Source organism: Cheilinus undulatus, linkage group 18 (genome assembly GCF_018320785.1).
Source record: "Cheilinus undulatus linkage group 18, ASM1832078v1, whole genome shotgun sequence".
NCBI lineage: Eukaryota > Metazoa > Chordata > Actinopteri > Labriformes > Labridae > Cheilinus > Cheilinus undulatus.
The window spans coordinates 27,905,096-27,931,980 of record NC_054882.1 but is presented as its reverse complement, the minus strand read 5'-3'; the positions used below and the strand labels follow the sequence as shown (position 1 = coordinate 27,931,980).

The 26,885-nt window shown below is 41.8% G+C and overlaps 1 protein-coding gene across 4 annotated transcripts in view; it reads right to left on the bottom strand.

Annotated features, from left to right (window-relative positions):
- Positions 1-23,565, bottom strand: part of akt1 (v-akt murine thymoma viral oncogene homolog 1) — a 51,490-nt gene extending 27,925 nt beyond the window's left edge. Inside the window, exons 1-2 of one of the 4 annotated variants that reach the window (XM_041812514.1) lie at positions 23,338-23,565; positions 18,365-18,555 (exon numbers count right to left, since the gene is read on the bottom strand). In XM_041812514.1, coding sequence (XP_041668448.1) covers positions 18,365-18,410 — 46 coding nt within the window. In that variant the 5' untranslated portion in view covers positions 18,411-18,555; positions 23,338-23,565. The remainder of the gene's footprint in view (positions 1-18,364; positions 18,556-23,337) is intronic. The other 3 variants (XM_041812516.1, XM_041812513.1, XM_041812515.1) reach the window with 3 other exon arrangements.
- Between the last annotated feature and the right edge of the window lie 3,320 nt (positions 23,566-26,885).

The following is a 26,885-nucleotide window of genomic DNA, read 5'->3' as shown; positions in this document are numbered from 1 at the left end:
TGTCTCCACAACTCTGCAGTGCAACCCCCCACACACACCCCCCCTTGACAGCCTGCACTCAGAGCATAAACAACAAAGATGACCCTTGTCAACTTCCTATTTACACCCATTTCCCCTTCTTCTACTTTTATACAGTTCTACTTTCCACCCTGTGGCGTTTCTGCATCGCTGACATACTGTGAAAGTGAAACTGACAGCTGCTCTTTTGTATCGTTCTTTTAACTTAACTACAGTTAGAGGGTAAACAACAGTTGGTGTTCACTTGTAGACTACAACAAGCCAAATCTTAGCTACTATATGTGACAAATTTCTGTTCAAAAATGAGTGGACAGATTATCGGCCTTGCCGATTATAGATGTTGATAGTTGGCGTTTCAAAGGTGTGCTACTTTCCTTCACTGCAAAGTGTGCCTTCTTCTCTGGCTTTGTTTTCACTCTCTATAGTCTCACCTAATATTCTGCCAACAGTACTATCCGACTGGCTTGATGTCACACAACTACCAGCCAATCAACACTGAGGCCTGAGTGGCACTGAAAGAGGGAGTTTATGGCATCACTTCCTGTTTCCTGCTGCTACTGTGTTGCTCTGCGATTCTCATGTTGACAGAGCTAGTGCTAAATTGTTTATCCAGTACACTTTGTTTTTCATAACAAATGCATATTGGTTCCAAATATTGGTTATCGTTCATGTGCAAATAATCGGTATCAATATTGATCCTCAGAAACCAATATGGTTTGACTCTTTTTCATAAAATATCTTTGCACAGAGATGACCCACATTCACCTGAAAAGTCAAGATAACGTTTTATTTTTAGGTATAACTGCAAAAAAGTATGCCTGAGTTAATGTTTTAAGAAAGATATATTCCAATCCAGCAAGCCAATGTAACTTCAGTGTCTTAAAATGACATGCATTACCTAAATTAGTCTGAAAATTTCATTCCTTTCTGTATTTTTTGAATTTTCTATCTTGAAATAGGATTTCCTTTGGGCTTGTCAGTTACACGTACCTTATGGGCTACATTTTTGACTAGAAATCTCATAAAACACTGTTTAAATTGAGCTTTTGCAGTGTATTATTTACTCTATGTGGCATAAATCAACAAAAAAATATGAATGCCCCTAAAATTAGTCCTGCCTCCAACATTTGACTCTAATTAGTCAAACATTAGACCTCAAATATATCCTGTGTGCACTAAGAAACACAAGGCAGACAGCTAAAAAAAAGACAATAGGTCTTATAACAACACAGGCAGGCCTTCTGCTTTAAAGTCAGGTCATCATCACTGATGTAAACTAAACCCTTTTGATGTCAACGTACTCTTCAAAACAGGAAATTGGCCTACAGACAGATTGACCACAACCTAGATAAGATAAAACTTCCCTCAGGTCTGACTGTAAATGCTGAAACACACTTTGCTTCGAGGAAATCCACCTAGAGTCAAAGCTTTTCTAATAAATGTTTGACAGCAGACATGTGGCTGCAGATAAGAGGAAGGACAAAAGAATAGGAAGACTGATTTGACACCAGATGAGAGATGAGAGAAGTAGGGAGGATGAGAAAGCTGTGCAGAGTTCTGCTGAGTGGAGTGCTAGTGAGACAGATCACTACATATGTTCCCTACATATGTAGGCCTGTGAGGTGGGGGGTGTGAGTGCAAGTGGAGTGTGTATGATCCATGTGTACTGTGTGTGAGTGTGTGCATGGTGTGGATGGGAGGAGCTGTCAAGGCCTGATAGAGTGTCTTTACATGACAAGCAGCTGCTGAGGTCTGGGATGCGCGCTGGGCAAAGTGGAAAATAATGAACGAAGAACCGCTGCCAAACACAACAGAATTCATCTTTATTTGCCAACTGCTGCATGGCCCTGTGTGTGGACAGCTCCAGCCCACCACCGCCACGCCTACTATACCCCAAACACACTCACACAACAAGGTAGAGGGGGAGGGAACAGGTTTGGTCACAGCTGCACACAGTGGAGCATGGCCTTGTTTGCTTAAATGCACGTGTGCAAAGGTATAAGCTTTGTGTATATGTGCAAACAATATGGTCCCGAAAGGCACCCTAAAGTTTGCCTTTTAAAGAAAGGTAAAACTTTTTCAGCCTCTTTAAAAGTTAATTTAGTCACCTGATTCAGGCGGTGAAATGGCAAAAAGAGAATTCAACTTTCCAAGTAGTGGTGTGAATCACAGGCTAACTCATAAAATACAATATGATGCAATCCAACGTACTACTTGATATGTGCCTCATGATGATACATCACAGCTATCAATAAGTCACCAGTAAAATTTTGGATGTGGAATGGATTTTCAAACACCAACATCACTGGTTTAAATGCATAAAATGTGTTGTAGTGCACAGACAAGGCACTACAATGCCACTGTTAGCATAGCAGAGTGATGTGTGAAAGAAAACAGCTCAGTCTGAGTTCAGACATCAGTATGTTGAGCAGCCAGGAAACAAAGCAAACGTCAGCCATTTGTGTCAGTGTTATTAACATGAGATTCAGCAATGAGTTAAAACATGCGTTCTTCCCTTTAAAAGTTTACTTTGCATAATCACAATAACATACAGTGAGTTTGCTCACTTTGCAAAGCGTCTCTTTGACTAAGGCTGTCCTATAGTGGATCAACTCGCTTCATCTTGAGCCCAACGCTGCAGCGGTTTGTATAAAAACGGCTTTAACAGCTGATTGTAAGTGTGTTTTAACTGATGATTCACTTGTTTTAAAGCCATGATGACTCAAGATAAGGGCTGTGGCTGTAAACAAGGTTGGAGAAGCAGCTGTAAACAAAGTAAGGCCATATACTCACCAGCAAAGCTAAAGCAAAGTGAATTAAATTATAAATATGCTACTTTCAACAAGTTCATCACAATAAAAGCCTGTATTTATAATTCTGCTTGAGTGTTTCATTGTGAATACCACCTCAGGAAAAATGGTGTTTTCTGTGACAGCTTGAAACACCTCAGCAGGAGAGAAATGAAACTTAAAACTGCAGGTACAGTTACAAAGCATTGAACAGAGAGATTTGCTAAAGTCCTTGTAATGTGAAACCAAAATCTGTGTCTTTACACTCTAAATATGATGGCATATGTTTGCTGAAAAACTTAGCTCTAAAGGTGACTGATTTTTTTATTTAGACCATTAGAAAGTTGTTGATCTCTTTCCTGGCTTGGTTTAATTTGAGTAGGGCAAATATAATTCTCCAGCATGTCACTGGTTGCTTTGGGAATTACTCCTCCTAATGCTACAATGAAATAAAATCACATAGCAGTTAACCTCAATACAGACTGTTGTTAGCCAATGTCCCTGCCTTCATTGGGAGTTGACAGTCATTTACATGCTATGTTTTTGTTCATTGTAAGGTAAATTTCCCAAATCTATCAGCCACGGTGGCCTACGGGTCATTAAAAGCATCCTAACAGAGACATTTGTGCCAGAAAACAGTAAATCCAATCACCAACTTCTGTCTCTCTGCTCTGGCACAGAGCCAGACAGCTGCACCATAGTTCACCCTAAGGTCAGGGGAAGGCTGATTGCTCGAGTGCTTGTCTATTTTACTCGAACCAGATACAGCAGGAACAAACTTGCTGAAGGTGCATTTTAGTCCATATTTCTCTTGTCTTTAGTCCTGGATGATGAAAGAAGCAAACTGTGGCTTTGTCTCTCTTAAAGCAGCAACAGTTCAATCCCTCCTGTCTGTCACAAAGTCTGTCACAATAAATGCCTACAGTGTTAATCACCATAGAAGACTTTACTTAAAGAGTTGTGTTTTCAGCAGCAACTTAACAACGAGGATGTCTCATCGTCAGGAGAGAGACACCAGTTCACATAACTTAGAAAATTAGATATTAGGAATACCTGAAGAGTTAAATACTGAATCAGAAAATTAGACTGAGACTTTTTAGCTCCAAACTGTCTGCCTGTCATGACATAAATTGTGATTGTTGGTCTGGTGGCTTTAAATAAGAGAGCTGCAACAGCAGCGTAGCAGACAGATGATTCCTCCATTCAGGTTGTATTGTTTTTAAAATTTGGGAAGATCGTAGCTCTCGTGAGTGGGCGTGGCTTCAGCTCATTCTATGGACATGCCCACAGCATCCTAGAGCAGATTTCACAGTCTAATTTTTCATGATTTGAAGCTTAATTTTAGGTACTTAGAGATGTTTTTCATGACTGAAATTTGCCCTGGTTCATAACACAGTGGTCTGTCATACAACAAACCTAAAATACAGATTTTTTGTATCACTTTACAGGTACTTTTATGTGATCATATGCTCAGAAATGAGTTGAGTTCGCTATACAGGTTTATTTTATGGGGAGAGGGAGTTGCAACAGCTGAATATGCAGTATTCTTATTCCACTTCTAATCTTTTAACTTCTTTTCATCACTGTCCCCACTATCTTCTTCTTTTATTCCTGTTTTCTCCTTTATCTTTGATCAATTAACTCTTGTCTCGAGTCAGGATGAGGATATAGTTCTGTATCAATAGTTTGTGCTATCCCAATTTCCAAACTGAAAATCACTCAAGGCTGTATCAAAAGAAAGGGATCTAAAGGGACTTAAACCTTGCATTTACGTTTTTTTAATCGTACCACAGTCTTTTGCAAGTGGACTTGGCTGTACCAGTACAAGCTGGCCACGCGGGCTCATTGAGGAGTCAATGAATAAAAGGAAAAAATGTGGAAGGCTTTAGACAGAAGAAAGAGAGAGGGGAAGAGTGGCAATGGTTAGAGCCTCTTTCCGAGTAGCGTCCCGTTCTGTCCGTCTCTACGTGACAACAACAGGAATGTGGAGGTCCCAGCTGCTGTGGCTTGTTGGCTTTTAATAAGAGTCATCATGCAGTATTCATCCTGCAGCCCCCAAAAAGGAGAGGCCAAATGAACAGTTCTGTTGCATGTCATCCCTTTATTTCCTCCTTTAACCTTTTTCCCACTTATGTGAAGGATTTTATCACAATTTCAAGGACAAATATTGACAAAATGATATGATACAATATGGTAGGGCTCCAGTTCCACACACACTATAACAAAATGCAAACAAAAACAATCCACATGTTTACCCCACATTTGAATAGAGAAGCCCCCCCTTCAAATACCTGTCAATAGATAAACTCTGCACCACTCACACACAGGTCGTGAGGTTGCATGTAAGCATCCACACATACTGAGAGAGGGTCAGACAAAATGCTCCTCTCAGTGCTCACACCCAGTGGTTGGACTTCCTGAGGGGGCTGCTGTTGGGTTTTGTCCCCGTCTGGCCATTCATGGCTCGGGGATGAGAGGAAAGGAGCCAGTGGAAGCTGCCTGAACTCTGCATGTGTGTGTGAGTGGTGAGAATCGGATGAGAAGGGGAGGTAGGCGGAGGTTGAGGATTAGGGAATTAGAACTCCAAAGCGAGGGAGGAGGAGGGGAAGCGGGCAGCGTCTTTTGTTGGTTTTTCCTCAGCCACCCCCGCCATCCCTTCGGCCCTTTTCTGCCCGGTTCTGCCTGTAGGCTGCAGCTGCGGCCTGCCACCCTGTGCCCTGCATCTCAATGAGATGCGGGTCGCCCGCTCCAGAAGAGAGAGGGGGCTCCCTGATGTAGGGGTCACCACTGAGCCCCAGCAGCCTCAAAACTCCGCCTCATAATTCCAACTTATCCGGGCTTCTCGTGCTGCCCGGGCACCCGTCTCCCCATTTGCCCCTCTCGCTGTGACCATATAAGGCAGCACCAGCTATCCTAAACTGTCCAGGAATTTGGGCTCCTTCATTTTATTCCTCTTCTCTTTATGTCTCCCTGACACCCCCCCTCCTCTCTTTTGTTGGCCCCTCTCTGTTTCATGCAGCTGGATGGGGGTCTCCATTGCCAGGGCTTTGGCAGCAGCATCAACCTGTTGTGGGGAAGGGCCACCCTGGCCTCCAATGTAGCCCACTATGTTGCTTCCCCTCATCCCTCTCTCTTTCTCTCTGTCACTGCTGCCGCCGCTGCTCCCCCAACAGGAAAAAAAAAGGCAAAGGGGGAAGGGATGGGGAGTTAGGGGGGATGCAATGGAGGCTGCCCCTCTTTCTCACGCTTGTAAGAAAGCCCTCACTTCTTCTCCGTGGTGAGTGACACCTGCTGATTACCATAGAGACACTGTGGGAAGTTCCCCCCTGCCACACTGGGGCTGAGATTTGCCCCCTCTCCCTGGGTAAACAAGCAGTCCATGGATTAGTTAACTGGGTTACTGCATAGCAAACAAATAAACACACATTATTTGGAGCAAATTAGTGCCAATGAACTCTCAATGACCAGTGTAAGACCTGACACCCTAAAAGTAACAAAGGAGAGAACTCCAGATGAAAGTTTCTCAGTTTTCTCCAGCTGCTGAAAACCATCAAGGACAACTTTTAAGAAGTATGACATTTTCTGAGTAATATAATAAGTGGATAGGGAGGATGTTACAGATATCTGAGCATACAGTCAAGTCTTAGTCTGCAGACAGCTGAGCATCCCCCTCATCCCTCTGCCCCCCCTTTTCCTTCCTAAACTAGAGAGAGGTGCCAGTGATGTGATTGATGTTGGAGACTGGGAGGCTCTGCTGGTCCAGAGACACTTCCGCCATGGGTCTGAGTTTCAGCGGGGTCATTATCCTAGCAACAGAGTGGTGGGGATGTGGGTGAAGAGCCTGCGCTGGAAGAGGGGGAGGACCAGAGTATCAAGAATGGCCAAGGCGATAAGGAAAGAACAGATCTGATAGAAAGAAAATATGGATGTACAAACTGAGGGGAGGAATAGGAAAGAGAGAAATAAAGGGCAAAAAGGAAAAAAAAAGAGTAACAGAGATGGAGAGTGCAGAGGCACCACAGTTGTACTGAGCAGCCGGACTCTGCACAGCAAAGTAAGCACACAGCGGGCCTGCCGTTAGAGCAGGAGAGTGGTGAAGGTGCCACCTCCCCCACCACCAGCCTCCTGGTCCCCCCTGCACCATGCCAGCCAGCCTGCCTGCCTGCCGACAGCTGCACCCAAGTAATTTACTTCTCTCCACCACATTTAGCAGGAAGACTGCTTCCCATTACCCGGGGCAGGGGGTCCATGCTGACGGCCAGACACCCGGCCAGAGCGCTGGCTTCCTGGTGTGACACCCTCTGCTGCTGGACCCTGCCTACAGGGGCTCCACTCGCAGATCAGACTTCCATTTTCATCAATTTAGTGAGCACCAAATTTGTGGTTGAAGTTGTTTACAGAAGTTTTTACAAAGAAATATATCCTGGGACGCTCGCTCCCCGTGTATGGAGGTTATAGTCCTCCAAGCCGACGGTCGGGTTCAAGTCCGACCGATTTCCCATGAGTCATTCCTCACTGTCTTTCCCTGATTCCTACTTTATCAACTGTCCCATCAAATAAAGGCAAAAGCCCAAAAATAAATACTAAAAAAACGGTAAATTCGATGGTAAATGATAAATGAACTTGAGCTTTCAAAGCCCTTTTCTAGTTATCTGACATCTCAAAGCGCTTTCTATACCCCATATCACACTCATTTGTACCCATTCCCTCCATACTCTCTTGATGATGGTGAAGCTGGAGACATACTTGCTGTCTTACCTTGCGTTCATGTTTGCATCCACTGACCATTCTTAAAAATATACTCGCCTATATGTGACACTCAGAGCTCAGGCTGCGTTCAACTACCTGAAACTGCAAACATGAGACAGCGAAAATGGTGATAATTCTAAACTAACAAAATAAACATCAATAATAAATACTAACATTGGATCAGCTCAGACTGATTACCAGTGATCAGATCAGCCCTACATTTTTTCAACATTTTCCTCCATGCATGGATGTAATTCTCCTGGTGTATTGTTTTGATAAGTGACTGTGTTAACTGGTGACTCTGAGCTCATAGATGTCCTTTTGACAGCAGTTGAATAAAAGAGGGGTCCTTGTGAATGCCTGATAGTTTTTCTTTTTTTTTTTTAATATCATAATGTCCTCATCAGACATGAATTTAATTAAAAAATAAAATCACACAAACAACCATGGACACACTCTGTCAGCATTTTCATGGTCACATTTAAAATGTAACACAATGCATCTCAAGCAAAAGGCAGCCAAGCTCGTACCACAAATTTACTTTTTTGTGCAACATTTTAACCCCTTTCATCCTTTTTTCAATGCCACGTTTTCCACTTAAAAATCCTGTCTCCCTCTTTTAACAGCTTTTTTCTCCTCACTTTTTAACAGCTTTTCAATATTTTTCAGCAGATTTTTGCCCCAATTTGCCTTCCCCTAATCCCGTTTTTGCAGCTTTATCCAATTTTTACAGCTAAATGTTTGGGCCTTTTCATCTTTCTTAACCTATGTTTGCAAGTTTTATCCAGTTTGTGCCACTTTTAACCATTTTTTGGTACTTTCTATCCACTTTTCACAACTTTTCCCCTACTTTTGCCCCTTTTTCCATTCTTTAACCTATTTTTGCCCCAGTTGACAAATTTTTGCCGATTTAAACCCAGCTCCCAACTTCAAACTTTGCACTTTAAACCCATTTATTTTTAGGCTCTTTTTAACTGCCTCTCCCCACTTTTAACCAATTTTAGCCCCTTTGGCCTTTACTCCCATTTTTACATCTTTAATGCAATTTTTTACTTATAGCTATATCTAATTTTTGCCACTTTTGACCCTTTTTGCCTTTTTTTAATTTGCAATTAGTTCCTTTTTTGTTATTTTAGTTCCCTCTTCTTTAATTTCTGTCATCCTGACGTTTGTCCACATCATGGCTTGGCTATGAAGTCTGTTATAGGCAAAATTAACATTGGCAAAAAAAGAAAGATAATTCTGTTTTAAGCAAAAGGATTCACATATTGAAAAAGACTATATTTTACAGCAAAGATGAATAAATTCAGTTATTGTTGCTTTAATAAGAGTGGTTATTCTTAAGGTAAAATATTAAATATAGTTATCACAGATTAACACCACAGTGGACCATGTTTTTTTTTCCGTTTTGTCTGCATAACAAAATTTACCCTTTTGGGTACGAATAAAGAACCCTGAACCTTAGACCATGGTTTTGCTGGCCTCAACTTGGCCCTCATTTAGCTGGGCCCAATAAATCTCTCCCCTTTGTCCCCATTTACAGGCGGCCTTGGCTACAAATAGCTTAGTTTACTTGAAACTGCCTTCTAGTGTGAAACTGGTATTATATTCTTCACTTAGTCAGTTTTACATTTTTCTTGATTTGTCAGTGTTATTTCAAGAAATCTTGAGTTTCTTTAAGTAACTGTAAAATTGTGCTGCTGCAGGAGCAACTGTGGCAACAGTCGACCCAACTATTTGCTATGTTAACTTATTTAACCATAACATAAACGCTCTTCTCACTCACTTATCCTCCAGGAAGTGTTTCTCAGCAAATCTCCCTTTATCAGTTGCAAAAAGATACACAACAAGATCTACAACAAGACAACCTGGATTTCTACTCTGATTTTGTTCATGTTCTTCTGCTTATCTCCTAAAAACTAAACTACCTCTTATAATCATATTTTTTTCTATTTGGGCTTGACTCTAGAAAGGATATAAAGGGGTTAAGCTTACTGTGTGTAACTTTAAATTAGAAGCATTTGCAATCATGTCTCATTAGCTTTCATTTAAACATTAAACATTTAAAATAATCAAGGAATTGTCTTGTTTAGGTTAAAAAAATCCAGCAAACATTCTCCCAAAATCTTCAGTATCACAAACAGAACCACTCTGGGATTGACAGGACATGGTCATTATTCATACTTTTCTAGACTTGTTTGTTTTGTGTAAAAGATTCACAAAGCAGGTAAAAAGTGTCAGCTAATTGGATTAGCTATCGCTCCAGATCTGCAGAACAAAATATGTGTGTTTGTGTGTGTGCTGCAGCGGTGTGTGGCCCACGACAGCCATAATAAGTGGACGTGTAGAAGCCTGGGTGAGCCCAGCAACAGAGCTGGCAGCCAGTCAAAGTCCCAGAGTACTGAGACAGTCAGTGCTGCAGCATCATGAGACATTTTTAATCAGGTGGGTCTGCTCCTTTGAAGAGAATTTAAGAGTGCAGGAAACACCACATTCCCTCACAGAGAAAAAAAACAGTGCAAATGTGGAAAGTGCTGGCTAAATTGTTGAGAGGCCTGGACACCAGATGCACAGAAATTCAAAAGATGAAAAAAAAAAAAAAAAAAAGTTTCATCTACACCGACTACTGTGTCTAGAGTTTTACAAAAACCATGCATGCTTTCCCCTCTCCCTCCTCCTCTTGTTCCCAACTCTGTGTCTCATGCACTTTCCTGGACCACCAACAAGGTCTCGCTTGGAGGAGCAGCTCATGGGTGTCCTTCAGCCGCATGACTAGCAAAGGAGCCAATCAGCTGATGAGCTCCAAACCAAACCACGAGAGGCTCTCTCTGTGGCATGTCGCACACAACATCCATCCGCTCTCCTGAGGCCGACTGGGTCACTGAGCAATGTTCTGGGAACATCACAAAGACGCTGCTCAACTTCTGTCTCTCTTTTTCCCTCTCTCTTTATGACCGCCCCCTCATCTTTCTCTCGCTATCTGTACTGGTGTGCCCTCTGCTTTCATCCCCTCCCTCTCTCCCCCCTCAACCCTCCTCTCATGAGTTGGAGCCAGCTGAGCGTGCTACCCAAATCCAACAGTTGTTGCGGCCTTCGTTAGCCTAACGAAGGGGCCGGCTCTTTATACTTGTCAGGGAGCAAATGAGTCAAACAAACAAGGGCCAGGGAAGAGGGGAGGACAAGCGAGCGCTGTTCTGTTGAGCTTCACTGGGTTTTTGGCTACAGCACTTCCCTGGAAACTAGGGAACCCACAATCTGCCTCTTTGATGTCTGATGATGCTCTGGCTTTGATGGAAACTTTGGGAAAACACACTCGCAAAGAGAAATAACATGCTGCTTGGTCTCTGCGGCCACTAGAGGCCGTAGGCACATTCAAAGTGTGTGAGAGCAGCATGTGAAGGATCTGGAGGGGAAGTCTCATCTAAGGATGTATGACAACTGCTTATGATAGTTACAATTTTGCAAGCCTGTACTAGAATCGCAGTCTGTGCATGAGGGCATTAGGTGATGTCTGGCTGGCAGTTTAACTTCTGAATAAATATGCTTCACCGTCCATATACTCACACATATTTGCATATGCATGTCCAGACGCACACAAACATGCAGCAGCCTTGTCTTGCATTCCAACACTGTCCTTCCACATCAGACAATAGTCACAACAACACATCCAAGGCAGCGTCTAGTCCAGACACATTACAGTAACTGCAGCACAAGGCTTAAGGAGAAAGTACGAAGGTGTGTCCTTCAAAATGAGATCACTTCACTGAGCGCAGCCCATCTGGAACAAATGCACACAACACTCCAAGGCTGAGAATCTGCAGCTCTAATGACAGATTAGCTCTACCGGGGGGTTTAAAGGTTCTTAGGCACAATGCTTGCTCTACTTTCTCTGAAGAGCCTTTACACAATTTGCACGTGCAAGCTGAACATGACTTATCAGATAGGAATTAAAGAGCAAGAATGAGTGACACAGAAGAGTTCAGCTGAAATGCCAGCCTGTGACTGGCCGACCACTGAATAAAGTCAAAATATACAGTCATGAGATAAGAGTTACCAGAGTGGAAAATACCTAAAATGCTGCTTGATGATGCAGTTTTTGGTACTCACTTGCTAGTTTGATCTGCTTCACTGGACAGGCATGTGTACACATTTAAGGAAAATGTTTCAGGTTGACTTGCTCTGTATGTGCAAGCATAAAACAACAAATATCAAACTAATAGCCTACATAAGACTGCACTGGTGATGCACCACTGGCAAAGGATGTTGGAATACACACATCTCAACCCCACATTCGCCGTCTCTCTTCAGCTGTCCTATCTCATAAAGCAAGGCAAAAAAAGTCAATGAGTTGCAAATAGTGATCATAAAAACTGCTTGTCCCATCTTGGCTGACAGACTGGCCACACTTCTAGTGGGGTCCTTACCACTCACCGTATGCTGATGTCACTACTGTCTCTGCGACTGTGTTGGCAAATAAACAGGTTGCTGGGGGGCGGATCAAAGAGTGTCAATCATTTTTGGCCCTATTTACATGACGACGTTATCAGGTGAAAACGCAAAACTTTTGTAGCGTTTTGGACATCCGTTTACATGAGAACAGCGTTTTGGTGACCGAAACAGGGAACAATTTGGAAATGGCTCCAGAGATGACATTTTTCAAAATGCCCCCGTCGCCGTCTCCGTGTAAACAGTGAAAACGCTACTTTCTGAAAATGCACATGTGCACTACAGCTGCAGTCAGCAGTCAAGTGAAGTTCACAGCACTCTGAACCGAGCCGTCTGATGTAGTTTACTGTGATTCAGCTTGTAAAGTCAAAGACGGATGGATTTAGAAAAGGGGAAACATTATTCTTGGAGGGCTATCAATGCCACTTTCTTTAGATAAAGTCATGCTATCAATTTTGAAAATGATTACTTACCTTTTTATCGATCATCATGTTAATCACCATCATCATCATTGTAGCGTGGCAGAGAAATTTCACGGCTCATATAAACACAAAAAAAATGCTTTGCTAGATCATTCTTGTTATAACGTAGATATCTGCTGAGAATAATTATTTTCCCACGGACAAATTCGGCTCCTACAGCCTTTAACTTCTTGTGGATTTTCTCATAAACCGCGGCGCTGCTCATAGCCACAGCTGGAGCCTTTTTCAGAATGATATTTCTGTTATCCTATATATCTGCTTTATCTTTAGTCTTTATCTTTTTTTCTTTAAGTTTTAATAACTAACCTCAGCCCGTAGACTCCCCTGTCTCCTCCTCCACTGACTTCATATCAATGCGCAGCTGATGGAGGAGACAGGACTGAAGCTTTCGTGTTAAGGTTAAAAAAGGTAGTTAATCACTTCCAAGAAGCAGGTGAAATTAAAAAAGGGGAAATAGAAATATTGTTCTGAAAAGGCTATCATTCTTTTGCTGTGCTAAAAGCAGGAAGTGCTCCACTTTCTGAGAAAATCCATGAGAAATTAAAGGCTAGAGAAAAATTTGTTTGTGGAAAATCAAACAGTCTTAGCGGATATCTTTGTTATAATAGGACTGGTCTTGCACAGCATTTTTGTGTTTATATGTGTCATACAATTTTGCTGCCGCGCTATGATGATGATAATGAGGATTTAGTGATGAATTACTCTCATGCACTTGTGTGTGATAAAAATGTTACACATTATCAAAAACACATGAAAACAGTGAGTACTGTCCTTGTTGTAGAGGCAGTTTTATTGTGCAGTAAATCACTTTACTACAGCGTTTTGTGTTTCCTGCGTTCTCCTGTAGACGGAGATTGTTTTCAAAATGTTGCTGTGTAAATGTGGAACTTTTTGGAAGTGAAAACGAAAAGCGAAGCAAAACGTTGTCGTGTAAACAAGGCCTTACAACAGAAGCTCTAAATGTGACTGTAGCAGTCTTTTACTCGTTAAAAAACAAAAAAACAAAAAAAAAATTATGGATTAAATTATGGATGTATCAACACGATGACAATATGGACTGGCTCTCCTTTAGATAGAACATATATATTTAAATCGTAAATAAAAGAAAATAAAATGTACACATAAGCTCCCCAGAGGGAGAAAAAGTAGGGTCTCTTGTAAATGACGATGTTGATGTCAGGTCAGGATGTCAAACTAGACAACAATGAAAGAAAACTTCTGACACGCTAGTCTTGTCGAGTCATGGTCTTGGGGCATCTTGGATGCATCAGTATGTCTTACTACAAGACCGTTTATCATTCCCGATGCTCATAATTGGATGATCTCTATGGTGCAGCCCCACACTCTGCGGTCACACATTCACTCTTGAAAACTTTAGAGGTACTGCCCCTGAAATCCCTCTGGTCCTGATCATACGAAATAAACAGCATCACTTGCTCTAATTGTTGAATTTTCTGAATGTTTCCTAACCTGTAACACCAGATAAGCGTTTCATATATCCATTGTATGGGATATATTTCAGGACTTTGGAAAAAAATTTCAGGGACTGGGCAAACTGTCACGTTCATTATGGGCCAATCAGAGCGACAAGACAAAATGAGGTAGTCAGGCAGGCAAAACTCCAGTAAGTAACATGAGCTCAGCAGGCAGGCATTGTCATAGTCTACTAACGGTGGAGCAAGTTAGTGTTTCAAAGTCATCTGGAAAAGAGAAAAAAAAAACATCTTCTCTGTCAAGAGAGGCTTTCAATGTAGTTCTTTTTTCATCTTTCAATAAAGAAATGTTGTCCAGATCTGTTAAAAATCAATGCTAGAGTTCTCCTAAAATTATGCTAATTAGTCCAGTTGCACACCTAAACCCCATCCATAGCCTTGTCTCCTAAAATGACAATGATTTGTCCAGTCCGTTCTCAGACTGGGCACAATCATTTCAGATTGGAGCTTTGCTAGACGGATCTGCCCGACAAAAGACATGAAACCTGGTCAATCCATCTGCCTTGCACTGTTAAATAAATCCTGCTTCGTCCGGCTGTTCCTGACTTCACATGGAAAACATACTGGCAGGAAATGACCAAGGTTAAAATCTTGCATTCATACATGCAACTCATCCAGAAAAATATGAGAAATTTTCAGGAGAACTGTGCACATGTGTGTGTTTTTTTTTTGACAATGTATGGCTATAGGATCCTATCTGTGCATGCATGTGTAGTCCTGGCCTGTGAGTGTGTAGCATGTTTAAAAAACTGCATGAAAAGTTAATCTCCCCTCCGGGAGTAATAAAGTTCTCTTCTTTTTCTATGTAAGTGCAAACATCAGCTTCAGCTGTTTTAGTGTAAAACTCTTTAATTGTGTGAATCCTTGGCATGCAACAATGATAGTAATAATATCAGAAGAGAAGGAACTGTATAGTTGTTGAAAGTATAAGTTCCTCACCATTAAATACGTGTTTAACACCCAAGCCTATAGCTGGAAGACACCATCACATTTTCACCGTACCAGCTCTGTTAGCTCCCAAAAGCAGCTAGTTTGCGGTAAGACGCTGTCAATGGAACACACACAAAATGTTGATGGAAATATGTAGGTCTATCTTTTGTAAAACATTAAATTGTTGTTTTGACTGCGCACATGGGAGTAATGAGCATGCTGAACACACTTGGAAGCTGTATAAGCCATTTATTATTACGCCTACATGGAGATGTGAGTCACTTGGGTGGCGCCGCCACAAAAACAATCTCCACTTAAGGTACAACATGGGACAGAAGCGATAGCAGGGGCTACCTGGTGGAGGTGATGGACAGCGAGACAGGGCCACTGCAGGTTCACCTTCTGTGCAGTGGCTCTGGGGCAAAGCCTGCATGACAGTGATGCGACACACGAAGCCTTCCTGTCAAGGAGGCAGGTGGATGCCCTCCAATCAAAACACACAGAGGCTCTGGGTGACATTTCACGGGGCACAGCTGCTGGGCCGCGACAGCATGCCAACCCACTATTCCTGAAGGGTTGTTTGCTCAGTGTGTGTATGAGAGTGTGTCACATCTAGAAGGGTGTCACTGCATGGATACTGTGGACATCACTGTGACAGTGTAGGTAGGCTAATGCCACACAACCAGAGTGTATTCTTCCCAGTCACTATTTGACTAGTACTATAGTTACATTTTACACTGGCTCTCTATCAGGGTGTGGCAGAATTGATTTTGGTCAGTTCTTTGCCACTAAATATACACAGTGAGAAGCACAAACACAAAAAAATACCTAAGGTATAACAGACATACCTTATCTGCTTTCTTACAGAGAGACACACTAACATATTTTGCCAGGAAAGCCCCTTATAAATATAAATATCAAATTTGTTACAGAGTTTTTTTAAATGTAAAACAGTAATATACAGCTTCTTGTTTCACAGCACACTGGAGTAGATGCTGAAATAATTGCCTCTTTATAAGAAATACATTCTTAATTGTGAGTCTTACTATTACAACTGGCGGTGTGTCTTTGTGTTTGTCTTTCTGTGTTGATTTGCATGCCACACCTTTGCTCCAATCGTCCTTGATACCTCTCAGAAGACTTCTTAGGTGTACTGGTTCAAAACTGGTGCCCTAACAAAATCATAAATATGTATAGACTTTCCATGAAATATAAAATTGTTGCACTTTTCTTCAGTCCCCAGTCCCCCCTTACATCACTTCCCCTGTATAACACACATGATCAGTCCGCCACGAGCTGGAAGCTACCATACACCAGGCTCATGACTGTTTTTTCTTTATAACTGAGAGAGAAAGTGAAAGAGCTGGAAAAAACTGGACTTTGCTGAAACACACCCACAAGGTAATGTGTTTGGCACACCTGGATGTAATGATAAACCTGCTCCATGATCCCTGATTAAAGTAATCTCTCTTTACAGCACTCCTCCATACTCATTTTAAACAAGATATGTGTCACACATTGCTGTTAGAAATCACTGCTTATTTCCAGTTATTGTGCACACTAAAACTTTGTAAATAAGTCAAAAGGCACAGCATGAATGCCCCCCTTATCATGTTGTAGGCCAATCCACAAATACACACTGGCACACGGAGATGCTGAGCCATTATGCAGTTATTTGGGGAAAAACACCCTTTCCATGCAGTCTACTGGCCTTATTGCATTAAGAGCTAATGAGAAGGATTCTAACAGCATTGTGTAAATAAAGATTTGCCTACTGTCTGACAGCTGATGGGAATGCACTGCATTGCATGAACTGTGTTAATAAGGTCAGGAAATATTACTTTGACATTACTAGTACTAAGCCATAACCAGGAGTCAAATCAGTCTGAGACTCCAAGCTTCTTTTTTTATCCATGTGTGGCACCATTATGCATGACAAGGATGTGACGGTTGTGGTTGTTTTTTAAGTTTTCCTTCATTCAGGGGGGAAACTTTGTCAAGGTGGTGCTTAAGTGAACACATTAATATAGCCATTCCTTTAATTAAACGTTAATTGTCCGTTTTTCTGAACATTAAACATGGATTACTAGAACCCATGTGCTATGTGGGCGAGATTTAACACACCTGTTGCAGATGCACGTGGGACTGGATGGTAATGTTCAGACATCCAGCAGGATTGGGGTTAAGAAAAGCGTTTTGAACGTCAATTTGAATCAAAAATCATTTCTCAATCGAATCATGACCCCCAGAATCAGTGTCTAATTGTGTGGTACTACTAGAGCCACAACTCTAGTTTGTTACATTGCTTCAGGGACATCATAAAAAGCTAACACAAAATCTAACATGAACCTCTGTATTTTCTTCCCTACTTTGAAGCATTAATCCATACTCAACAGAGCGTGTGTGAGTCAAACATTCATAGTACCCAACATTTTGTCCTCTCTCTTCCTGGAAGCACCAGGGTGTTTCTGCCTTGGACCCACTGAGCCGAACCAGGCTGACCCTCTCCTAAAACAGCAGCCTGTTGTGCTCCTACTAGAGGCCTTGAGGAGGGGGAAACCTGGGCTAACACACCATAGCAGCACACTGTTTCCCATCTAAAGTCCTAAAAACTCCCAGTGACCTGCTCCCATCACCCTGAGTCAGACTCTCGGTGTCTCCTCTTCCAGTAAAAGCCTGGTTCCTTGGCACTCGGCCCAGGAGCCTTCAATGGTTTTGGAGAAGCTCCTTCTCTTATTTTGCCCCTGGTGGTGGTGGGGGAGGCAGTGGTGGAGTGAGCTGTGCGAGGCAGAGTTAGTATGCACACATAAAGCTGCTCAAAGCCAGCAGGTATGTGAGGAATGCCTCTTCATCCAAACAACAGGACTCACGCCCGACGCAGAGCCACGCCACGACACACAGCGCTGTCAGAGCAGCTAAATGGGGCCCACTGGGGACTCTGCAGCTGGATGACTCTGCACTGGGTATGGCTTACAGGATTTTTAAATACAGTAACAGCATGATCAGTCATTTTGGACAGCTTGTAGTCTGTTTATGCATATCTGCAGTGTTTAAAAGTCTGTGAATAACTCTAAACTCTTATAAACCAAAGCTTGTCAGAAAATAAAGCAGATTTGTGAAAAAGTGAGGAAATACTCGCATGTGCAAGTATTCTATGAAAATGAGCAAATGCATTTACCTTGTAAGTATCAACGAGAGGCTGTAAAACACATTTTTTGGGTGTTTTCATATTTTGGTTATAACGACAAGTTTCACAACTGAGCTTTCTTGTAACAGGGTGGTGATCGCTACACTTTGTCTTAATTGAATTGTGAGAGAAACACAAGAGAATTCATTGCACAGCAAGAGAAAAGTGCATGGTACAGGACACTTACTGGTCTTTAGGTTTGAGCACACCTGATTAGTTAGATTAGAAACTATAATAAATTAAAAGTAAAGGCTGTATTTGTTTATTCACCTCTTTTATGCAGCCATCCCTCCTTGACAATCACCACATTGGTCATGTTGGTGGGCAGGGTGGAGGATCCAGGTTTCCCACAGGGAGAGACACAGCTTTGTTTCCTAAGTGTCCTTCACTCAGCCCTGTGCAGAAGCCTGGAGACGGGGTCCTGGGGTTTACAGCCGCCTTCTCAATGGTGGTTACCTATTCTGTGAAAAAGAGTGAAAAATTAGCTCCATACAAAGGTGAAAGATTTTTTTTGTCTCTTGTCTGAATATTAACCCTCAAGTCAACATAGCAGAGAAGAGGAGATCCTGGTGCTTTATGGCCCACTTAGATTCTTTCACATGAGGAACCTGCAACACTGTGAGGGTCAGATATCTGTGTAAGGCCAAGGGGTTTTGGCATTCATGAGGAAGTCTCTCCGTATTGGAAAATTCCATGCTGTTCACACACGGAGCAAGCATTCCTTAATTCTGAGCTTTTTTTCTACACATGATGGGAATACAAATGAAATATAAAAAACATTATTGTAAAACATTTATTACACAGAATGGCTTTAAAACATTGTTTTGTAGTTGTAGAGAGATAAGCATTACTGAGCTCTTTTTAAAATGTTTAATGAGTATTTGGGAACAGATAGTAAAAGCACATTTGTGACTGAGTCACAGTGAAGGCTGTAGCTCCGAGCACTTTTGACATGAATTTAATCACACAAGTACGATGGAAGCAGATTTAGTATAGCATTACAAATAAGGTCATGCAAATGATTGAGTCTATGTGTGGGCAATAAAGACCACCCAACTTGATCATGATGAGTACAATGAAGAGTTGAGGACTCAACTCGTCATTGTATGTGCTTTTAGATTTGCATCCCTAAATTCTAGAGTTGGCTAAAACAGGGCAGTGGAAAAAATCTCCAAAATCTTAGAGCTCCTGTATGGATGTAACACTGCCCAACATGCTTTGTTTTCAACAAAGTCAATGTTTGAAACAGCTTTTTTCATATCCATTGTGTAGCAACTATGCTGATTGAGTTTACGGATTAAAAACACTAAAAAAAAACCCTAAGTTTTCTGATAAAGATCTTATCTGATTAGGCGTCAGATCTGTTAGAGTTGATCAGTTTGCCTGACACAACAAATCCAAACTTGAACAGCTGATACACTTTGTTTGCAGCAGGGATGAATAGACTTTAATGTTTATGACCATAGATAACCTTTGTGCGCTCTATGTGTGAGTGTTGCTGTTTACTTACACCTGACCTGTGGTGAGAGCTTTACGGAAATGTTACTAGTTCCCGTCAGCTACCTTGCTGATGTTTACACAAAAACAACTCAAGCACCGATTCACACATGAAGTAGACTGCTTTCGCAGTCGCATTGTAAATGTGTGAAACTGGCTTTGAAGAGTTGTATACGTAGAGTGCAAAATGAAAGTGAATATGTGAAAAAGACTGAGCAACAGCCATTATAGAACCTGTTCAACAGAAGACAAAATAGAAAGACATCTAAAAGACTGAGGTTGATTCCATCACAGATTTAAAGTTTGCATCAAAGGCTAAAAACTTAAAAACCTGCAGGCTATCACAACCAAAATTGCTTGACCTTTTAATTCATCTAGCGCTTCTTTGTGATATAAAGACAGCTTTGAATCAGCAAAAGCATGATCAATTGGCAGGCTTGTTCACACAAATGTCACATACTGCACTAGGCAATATCAGACCATCAACTGAAATCAATTTCCCTGCTGCTGCTCCGTCAGAGTGCAGCCATTAAAAGAGAGCTCTGTTTGAGCTGCCTCATCCAGCGTGTGGCCAGGGACAACAACAGGAAGTGGATGTGACTATTGACAGACTACGAGTCATATCAGCACAGCCTCAGGCTCCGATACATCAGTCAGAGTATTTTTAAGCAACACTACTTTTCAGTGCTCTGCTCGCATCTATCAATGAGCAAAGTGAGTTTACAAAAGCTCAGCTTATTTTTGCTCTCTATTTTTGTTTATTGCTTTAAGGTAGTGGTGCTTGTGTCTCACAGTCCATGCTGGATGAATCTCTGAGTGCACACTATGTGCTATTCAAACTAAGGATTACACAAACTGTCGGATCCTTTCAGCATTATATACACATTGGGATACATCACACAAACAAACTTTGGTGCATACACCACATCCAAAAAAGCGACACATGCACAAGACCGGGCTCTGGAGCCACAACAGAGCGCTGCTGTTTCAATCGGAGTGACCTGTTGCTACTGCGGCCTGTGTGGAAAAGCTGGGCTGCTGCCAGCGCTGCAGCCAGCAGCCACTGAATGAACCCAGTACCCTGACAGCGGGTCACATGGTGCTCAGGCCGCCACCGCCTGCCTGCTTGCCTACCCTGCTGTCAGTGAAGCTTTCAATCATTCATCTTTCTGGCTCATGCTCGGGGGGGGCGGGGGGCACCTCATTCAATGCAAATCAGTGTCGTGCAGCAAGGATGCCACACACTGGGCCTGTCACCGAGCCACACAGGACAGTCCCATATTTTCATAGCAGGAAGTAGAAAACCAGGCCGACATCACTACACCACTTCCTTCATCAGATCAATACAAGCCTGTTTTTGCTCTGTTTTCTGCACTGCTTGCGTTAAGAGCATCATCAGCTTGTTTACAGTTACTGAGATAAAAGTCAAAGATTTCTACCAATTAAATGAACACACCAGATACTCTCACCTGTTGCTGGAAAAGTCCCTGAAGTTGTTTGTGTTCAAATGCCACAATGGAACCAGTAACAGGGCAATCTACTACACAGAGCCAAGTTCCTCTTTCAAGTTCCCTGAAAACACACCACCAATGATAAGACTATTGTGGTTTAGAGTGGCTAAAGAGCTGACCACATTTACAGTAACCCTGAAAGACGAGTTGACTTTTTTAAGCCTTTGATGAGATGAATAGCAACCCCTTTATGACTCAAGTAACCTAGCCTAGACAAAAGCGAACAACAGCTCTGATGAGACACAAAGCCAGGTCTATCAACTACAGACTAATCGTCTAATTTAAAGTTCCTGTGATGAGTTTTCAATTGGTTTTGAGCAGACTGAACTTAACAGTGATGACTATGAGCTGCAATAGCAAACAAGACCCTCATCTAAAAGATTCACTGTTTCTGTAATGCTATTTTACTATACCTGAAACTACTGCAGTGGGGTAGATGACAGGCAAAGTGATTTAGACAAGAAACACAATGATGCATTTGCTGTAAAAAGAAAGCTGGATGAGGTGCAGGTAGCCTAGTGGTTATGTTGTCTCAAAAGGTTTAAACCAAGCCTGCGGCCCCGTCTCGTCATTCCCTGCTGTCTTCACCAAGTTTCCAACTCTATCCACTGTCCTGTTTCTACAATAAAAGCATAAAAAACACAAAATAAATCTGGATACGATCTTTTGTTAAAAGGAAACACTGCTACACATGCACCAGACAAATGTGCAAAGAAATAAGAGGTACAGCTCCGCAGAGGGCGCCAAAACCAACACAACAACAAAGTTCCTCACAGGAGCTTTAACATGGTAAGAAAGAGATCTTGAATTTCTTTCCTGGGTGTGCTGAATATAAAATTACATGGCTATTTGAGCAAGTACCCACTATGAAAAGTGACACTAAAGTGTTTCATATCAGCCAGACAGAGTGCCTTCATGTGATTCAGTTGGTGGGTGACCATCACAAGAAGCAACCAGACTTCTGTGGCGCAAGCAGGAAGGGGGGGTGGGCACAATAAGTCCGCCTGTTTACAGGGACAACAATTTCAAACAACATTCCTCAGATTCTGCATGCAACTGGTGGCACATTTGCGTCAACGGTGCTGCAATGGGATTGGGTGAGAGGTTTCTGGTATTTTCTAAATAGAACAGGGAGAGCCAAAGAATATCAGTGTCTGCATCATTACACCATGCTTGTTGCGTCTTCCTCGGGTCACATGCCAAGTCTCCCTGCGTAAAAACACTGGACAGATGTAGTCTCATGACCATTGAGAACATTTTGACGCTAAAAGGCGTTACTGGTACAACATGCCCTGGGACAATGTTCTCTCTGCAGACTGTTAATGATGTTAAAGAAACCTCAGAGAGACAGACCAGTTTATCTCAAGTTGACATTTAATCTTTTACTTTTATGCAACCATATTACTATCATCCATATAAAAAGGAGCTTTAAAATCTCTGTAGTAAACAAATGCATGACTGTCATGATTGTAGGTCGGGTGATAACAGAGATAAAAGTCAAACCTATCACCAAAACAGCTACCCACATGCATTTTCAGACTGTACTGATTACAAGGGACAAAAATAAGACTGCAGCTCTATTTACCCTACTCATTTGACTTCCCTAGTGTCTAAACTTTACATAAAGGTTCTTGAGTCCCATTTTGAGAGCCACAACAGGGTGTCAACAAGTCAAAACAAAGATGTAGCCCAACACTTTGTCTGTAGATGCAGCAGTGCTACATTAGAGCAGCAACAAGCTAGCAAAGCTAACGCAGCTGAGCGCAACAATATAGTCTAGCAATAAATTTCTCAGTCAAACGAGTAAACAAACGCAGTGGTGGATCATAACAATGAATGAGCTGCTCTCTAGTTGAGCTCATTTGTTTTCATTTGCCTGCTGGGCCATAAAGTACGAGCAAAAACAACTTTCTCGCAGAGGGGAACCGTTTAAAGTAACATGACTGCAGATATTTTGGCCCGGAGGGCTGTCTCAAAAGTGGTCATTGTCAAAAATGAATGGCTAACATCAGAAGAGAGGCTCACTGTTGTTTTCGGGGAAACAACAGCGCGATATAATTTACTACAGGGCGTTTATAAGCTCCCCAGTTTGCTGCTAAATAACTTCTGAAGCGAAGTGAAGGCAGGAAAGTACCTCATTTCAGGTTTGCATTTAGCGATAGAAAGGATATGGGGCCTAGCAGGGCAGCCTGGGTGAGAATAACCGCATCCCATGTAAGTACAATGGGGACCTACCCTGTCTAGCTGTCGACCTCTTGTAGTTAACCATGCGAAGGAAACGCGGACATTTACCTGGACAGGAATTCAACAATGTGTCCGTCTCATTCTAGTGAGCAGTTTCGGCGGTATTTTAAGTTGATAAGTCCTTCAACAATCTGGACAAAAGTGCTCTCATTTACTCCGTTTCTTTGCCTTTCTTCCACTACACCTCCCAAACGCGCTGTCTGCAATGCCTCTGTGGCAGCCCGCTCTCCCGGGTCCTAAAGCCGGCCTTTTTATCAGTCATACTCATAGAGGCAGTAGTAGGCTGTTAGCCATCCCATTGAAAAAATCCTGCAGTGTTTCTATAGGGGCTTATGAGGGGCTGCGTGGCCTCAATGAACCCTATGCTGTTTTATCTGTTTCCAAAATGGGGTCCTTAGGGCGGCAGAGGGCCCCTGTAAGATTTCCACAACAATGAAGGATATCTGGTTTTCACTTCCTGTAACAATAACATGAGACACTGCACAAACCTGACCCTCTATCAGTGATATTATTATTATTTTGTGTTTTTTAGACTTGCTGTGAGATGACTAGTTGCATATCTGCAACTAATTAAAATCATCATGAACAAATAATCTTTGATTAATTCAAAATTGAGATAAAATATTCAATTACTTAGGTCAAAGATGAAGAAAACCTGAAAATTTTATTATAAGAGGAGACTGAAGATGTTTTTTTTCCCAAGTTAACATGGAATAGAGTGTCTAAGCAATTAATGGCTTCTTAATTCTGCTCAAGATTTTTTTAATACTCTTAAAACCATCAGAATTGGGAGCTCAGATAGAGAGGCATCTGGCTGCAGATCTCTATGGTGGGGCATTTTGGGCTCATCTGTTGCAGATCCCTACAATGGGGTGATCTCGACCATGGGGTGGGAATAACATACTAACCCTGGTTGTGTTATTTTTAATATCAACCCCCATAGCCCCTTTACCCTAACCTTTAGGGTTCGGGTGCCTAACCCCAACCCTCTTTGGGTTTTCCTTTGTATGTGGTGTGTTAATTTGAATTTACCCCCCTCAGTAAATTTGCAATTTTTTCATAAAATTCTGCTGTTGTGAAAAATAGCCACTTACTGTAACCTCTGACAGCGAAGGGAAAATATCCGTCATTCAGTACGTCATTCTGGTTCCGGCTTGGGTAATGTACATCACTTCATTACGGTAGAGGTCACCCCATTGCAGAGGTCTGTAGCTGGTTGACCCACCACAGAGGTACCCAGATGGGCCACATCTTGAACTCAGACAACCTAGTGGTAAGGTTGCACCCCATATACTCAGGTGGCCCGGATCAAGTTGCCTGTGGCTCCTTTCCTGCATGTCTCTACCCAAGTCTCTCATCCCCACTTTCCAAACACTGTCCTCCTTTTAAATAAAGACATAAAAAGCCCCAAAATATATCTTCTAAAAATCAGAGTGGCATTAAAATTAGTTAAAGCATGTAATAATTAATTTTTTGATAATTGAAATACAATACTAAATGAATGCTAAATTTAAGTTAAAAACAAAATATTTAATGTAAAAATTTTGGATATCTAATTTTCAAAATCAAAAGCTGATATTCATAGAGAAATGCAAGGGAAATAGTGAGATCAAAGTGATATCTTAAGACAGTAGTTCATGCCACTGTCTACTGTCTTGACAGCATTTAGACTTATTGCCATAAATGCAAGTAAAGTTGCATTAAAGAAAAATCTAGTGAATGGTTGCAAAACAGGAATAAGTGGAGGGGGGGAGATGCTGCTGTTTGCATGCTGTCACTAATGATAGGGTTAAGGTCTAATACTGAAGATGTGCTAGAAAAGCAGATATAATGATGTGAAAATATTGCATGTACAGTCCAAGGCAGGAGTTATATTAAGTCTGGTGCTGACTGCAGCTGCATCACAGATTTTTCAGATTTCATCTGCTGACAAATATTTCACCATTAAAGTTTACTTTATGTCATAATTGTTCAGTCATAACTCTTGACAAGAACTATTCTATGAGTGCAAATGCTTCATACTTAAATAAAATGGCACCCACTGTGGTCAAAAGAGGATGCAGCAACTTAAAGTTAGCCATAAATGTTAAAGATAAAAGTAAGCAGCATATTTCCTTAAGAAACTTCAATAGACTAACGTAAAAATATCAAGATTTTTCTATGAAGTCAAATGAATTTATAAAGTAACCCTGCTTGGATCATTTGACATAAACTGCCATGTACAGGCACAAAGCGCACCTTAGCGGGAAGGTGGGAGTTAAACCAGTTACAGACAGGTACAGACAGGCCTGCTTGGTAAAGGAAGTCAGGGATCTTCTGTACCAAATGAGGCCTACAGTCAACTTAGTCTACACAGTCACGAGTATCTGCAACCATTAGCTAAATAGAAGATTTTTTAAATGATAAGATAAAGTAGAATGTTTGTGGCAGAGAAAAGAAACACAATACCATCTGCAAAAATACAAAACTAGAGTTATGAGAGCAAAATAGCAGGGCCAGCTGCCAGTGCTCCCTCTGTGATGAAAAACTTGGTGGCCTCTGCCCTCTGTCTCTGGTGTCATTTCCCCTCTTTGTCACTCACACTGTAATGTGCCTCCTCTCTGCTACTATGTGTCAGCTCTGCCAAGCTGTTCCTGTCATACAAACAGAGCAGAGTGAGGTTATCCTCTTTTTTTGTGCTCTTGTTATTCAGTGAGGTTCCCCTCCTCTTCATCATCATCATCATCATCACTGGCTGCTGTGCAAGTTCAAAGCTAAAGTAACCAGATTCAAGGAGTCAGAGTGAGTTAATGATGTTTTTCCTGTCAAAGACTCATCTGAGCTCTCTTGTCTGCCTGCAGTATCAGTTCATAATGTAACAAACAGAACAGAGCAGAGCTTAATGGGCTGTTGAAGGAGAATAGATAACATGCGGCAGCAACAATTAGACACAGAGGGGCAGAAGGGCCATAATAGGGGGAGAGTGGTGGGGGGGTCCGACCAATGCAGCATCTCCTGGCAACTGCAGTGCAATGTTGCTCTAACTGTCACATTATTTTCTAGGATGTATTGTCCACCTGTTATGCAGCTTTTCAGTACCAGATTCAAAGAATCCTAATAAGGTGTTTGAGGATTTTGTTCATGTATAAATGCTACTTGATGCCCTCAGAAAAGTTATAACTGTCAAAACTTGCTTTCATTGACTGAGCTGTTGAACATTATCCAGCAGTTGTTTGTAGTTAGATTAGTTTAGAACAGTACTATTACATTGCTCTTTTTCCTATGGAGTATCAGCATCAAAGCCTTTGTTAAATTTTGTCCCAAGTGCAATTTTAGTGATGAGAACAATAAGGAAGCAGTTACTGTAATACACACTGCCTGTAAAACTATTCACAACAACAGAGGTCCCATCAAATGGTGTTGGTAGTCTCACAATTAGTGAAATGATGATCACCTGAGTGCAGTGAATGTGTCTCAAGTAATTATAATATAAAGACACCTGTGTCTGGAAGGTCCAGTTTCTGGTTAATCAGCATTCCTGGCTACCATTATACCATGAA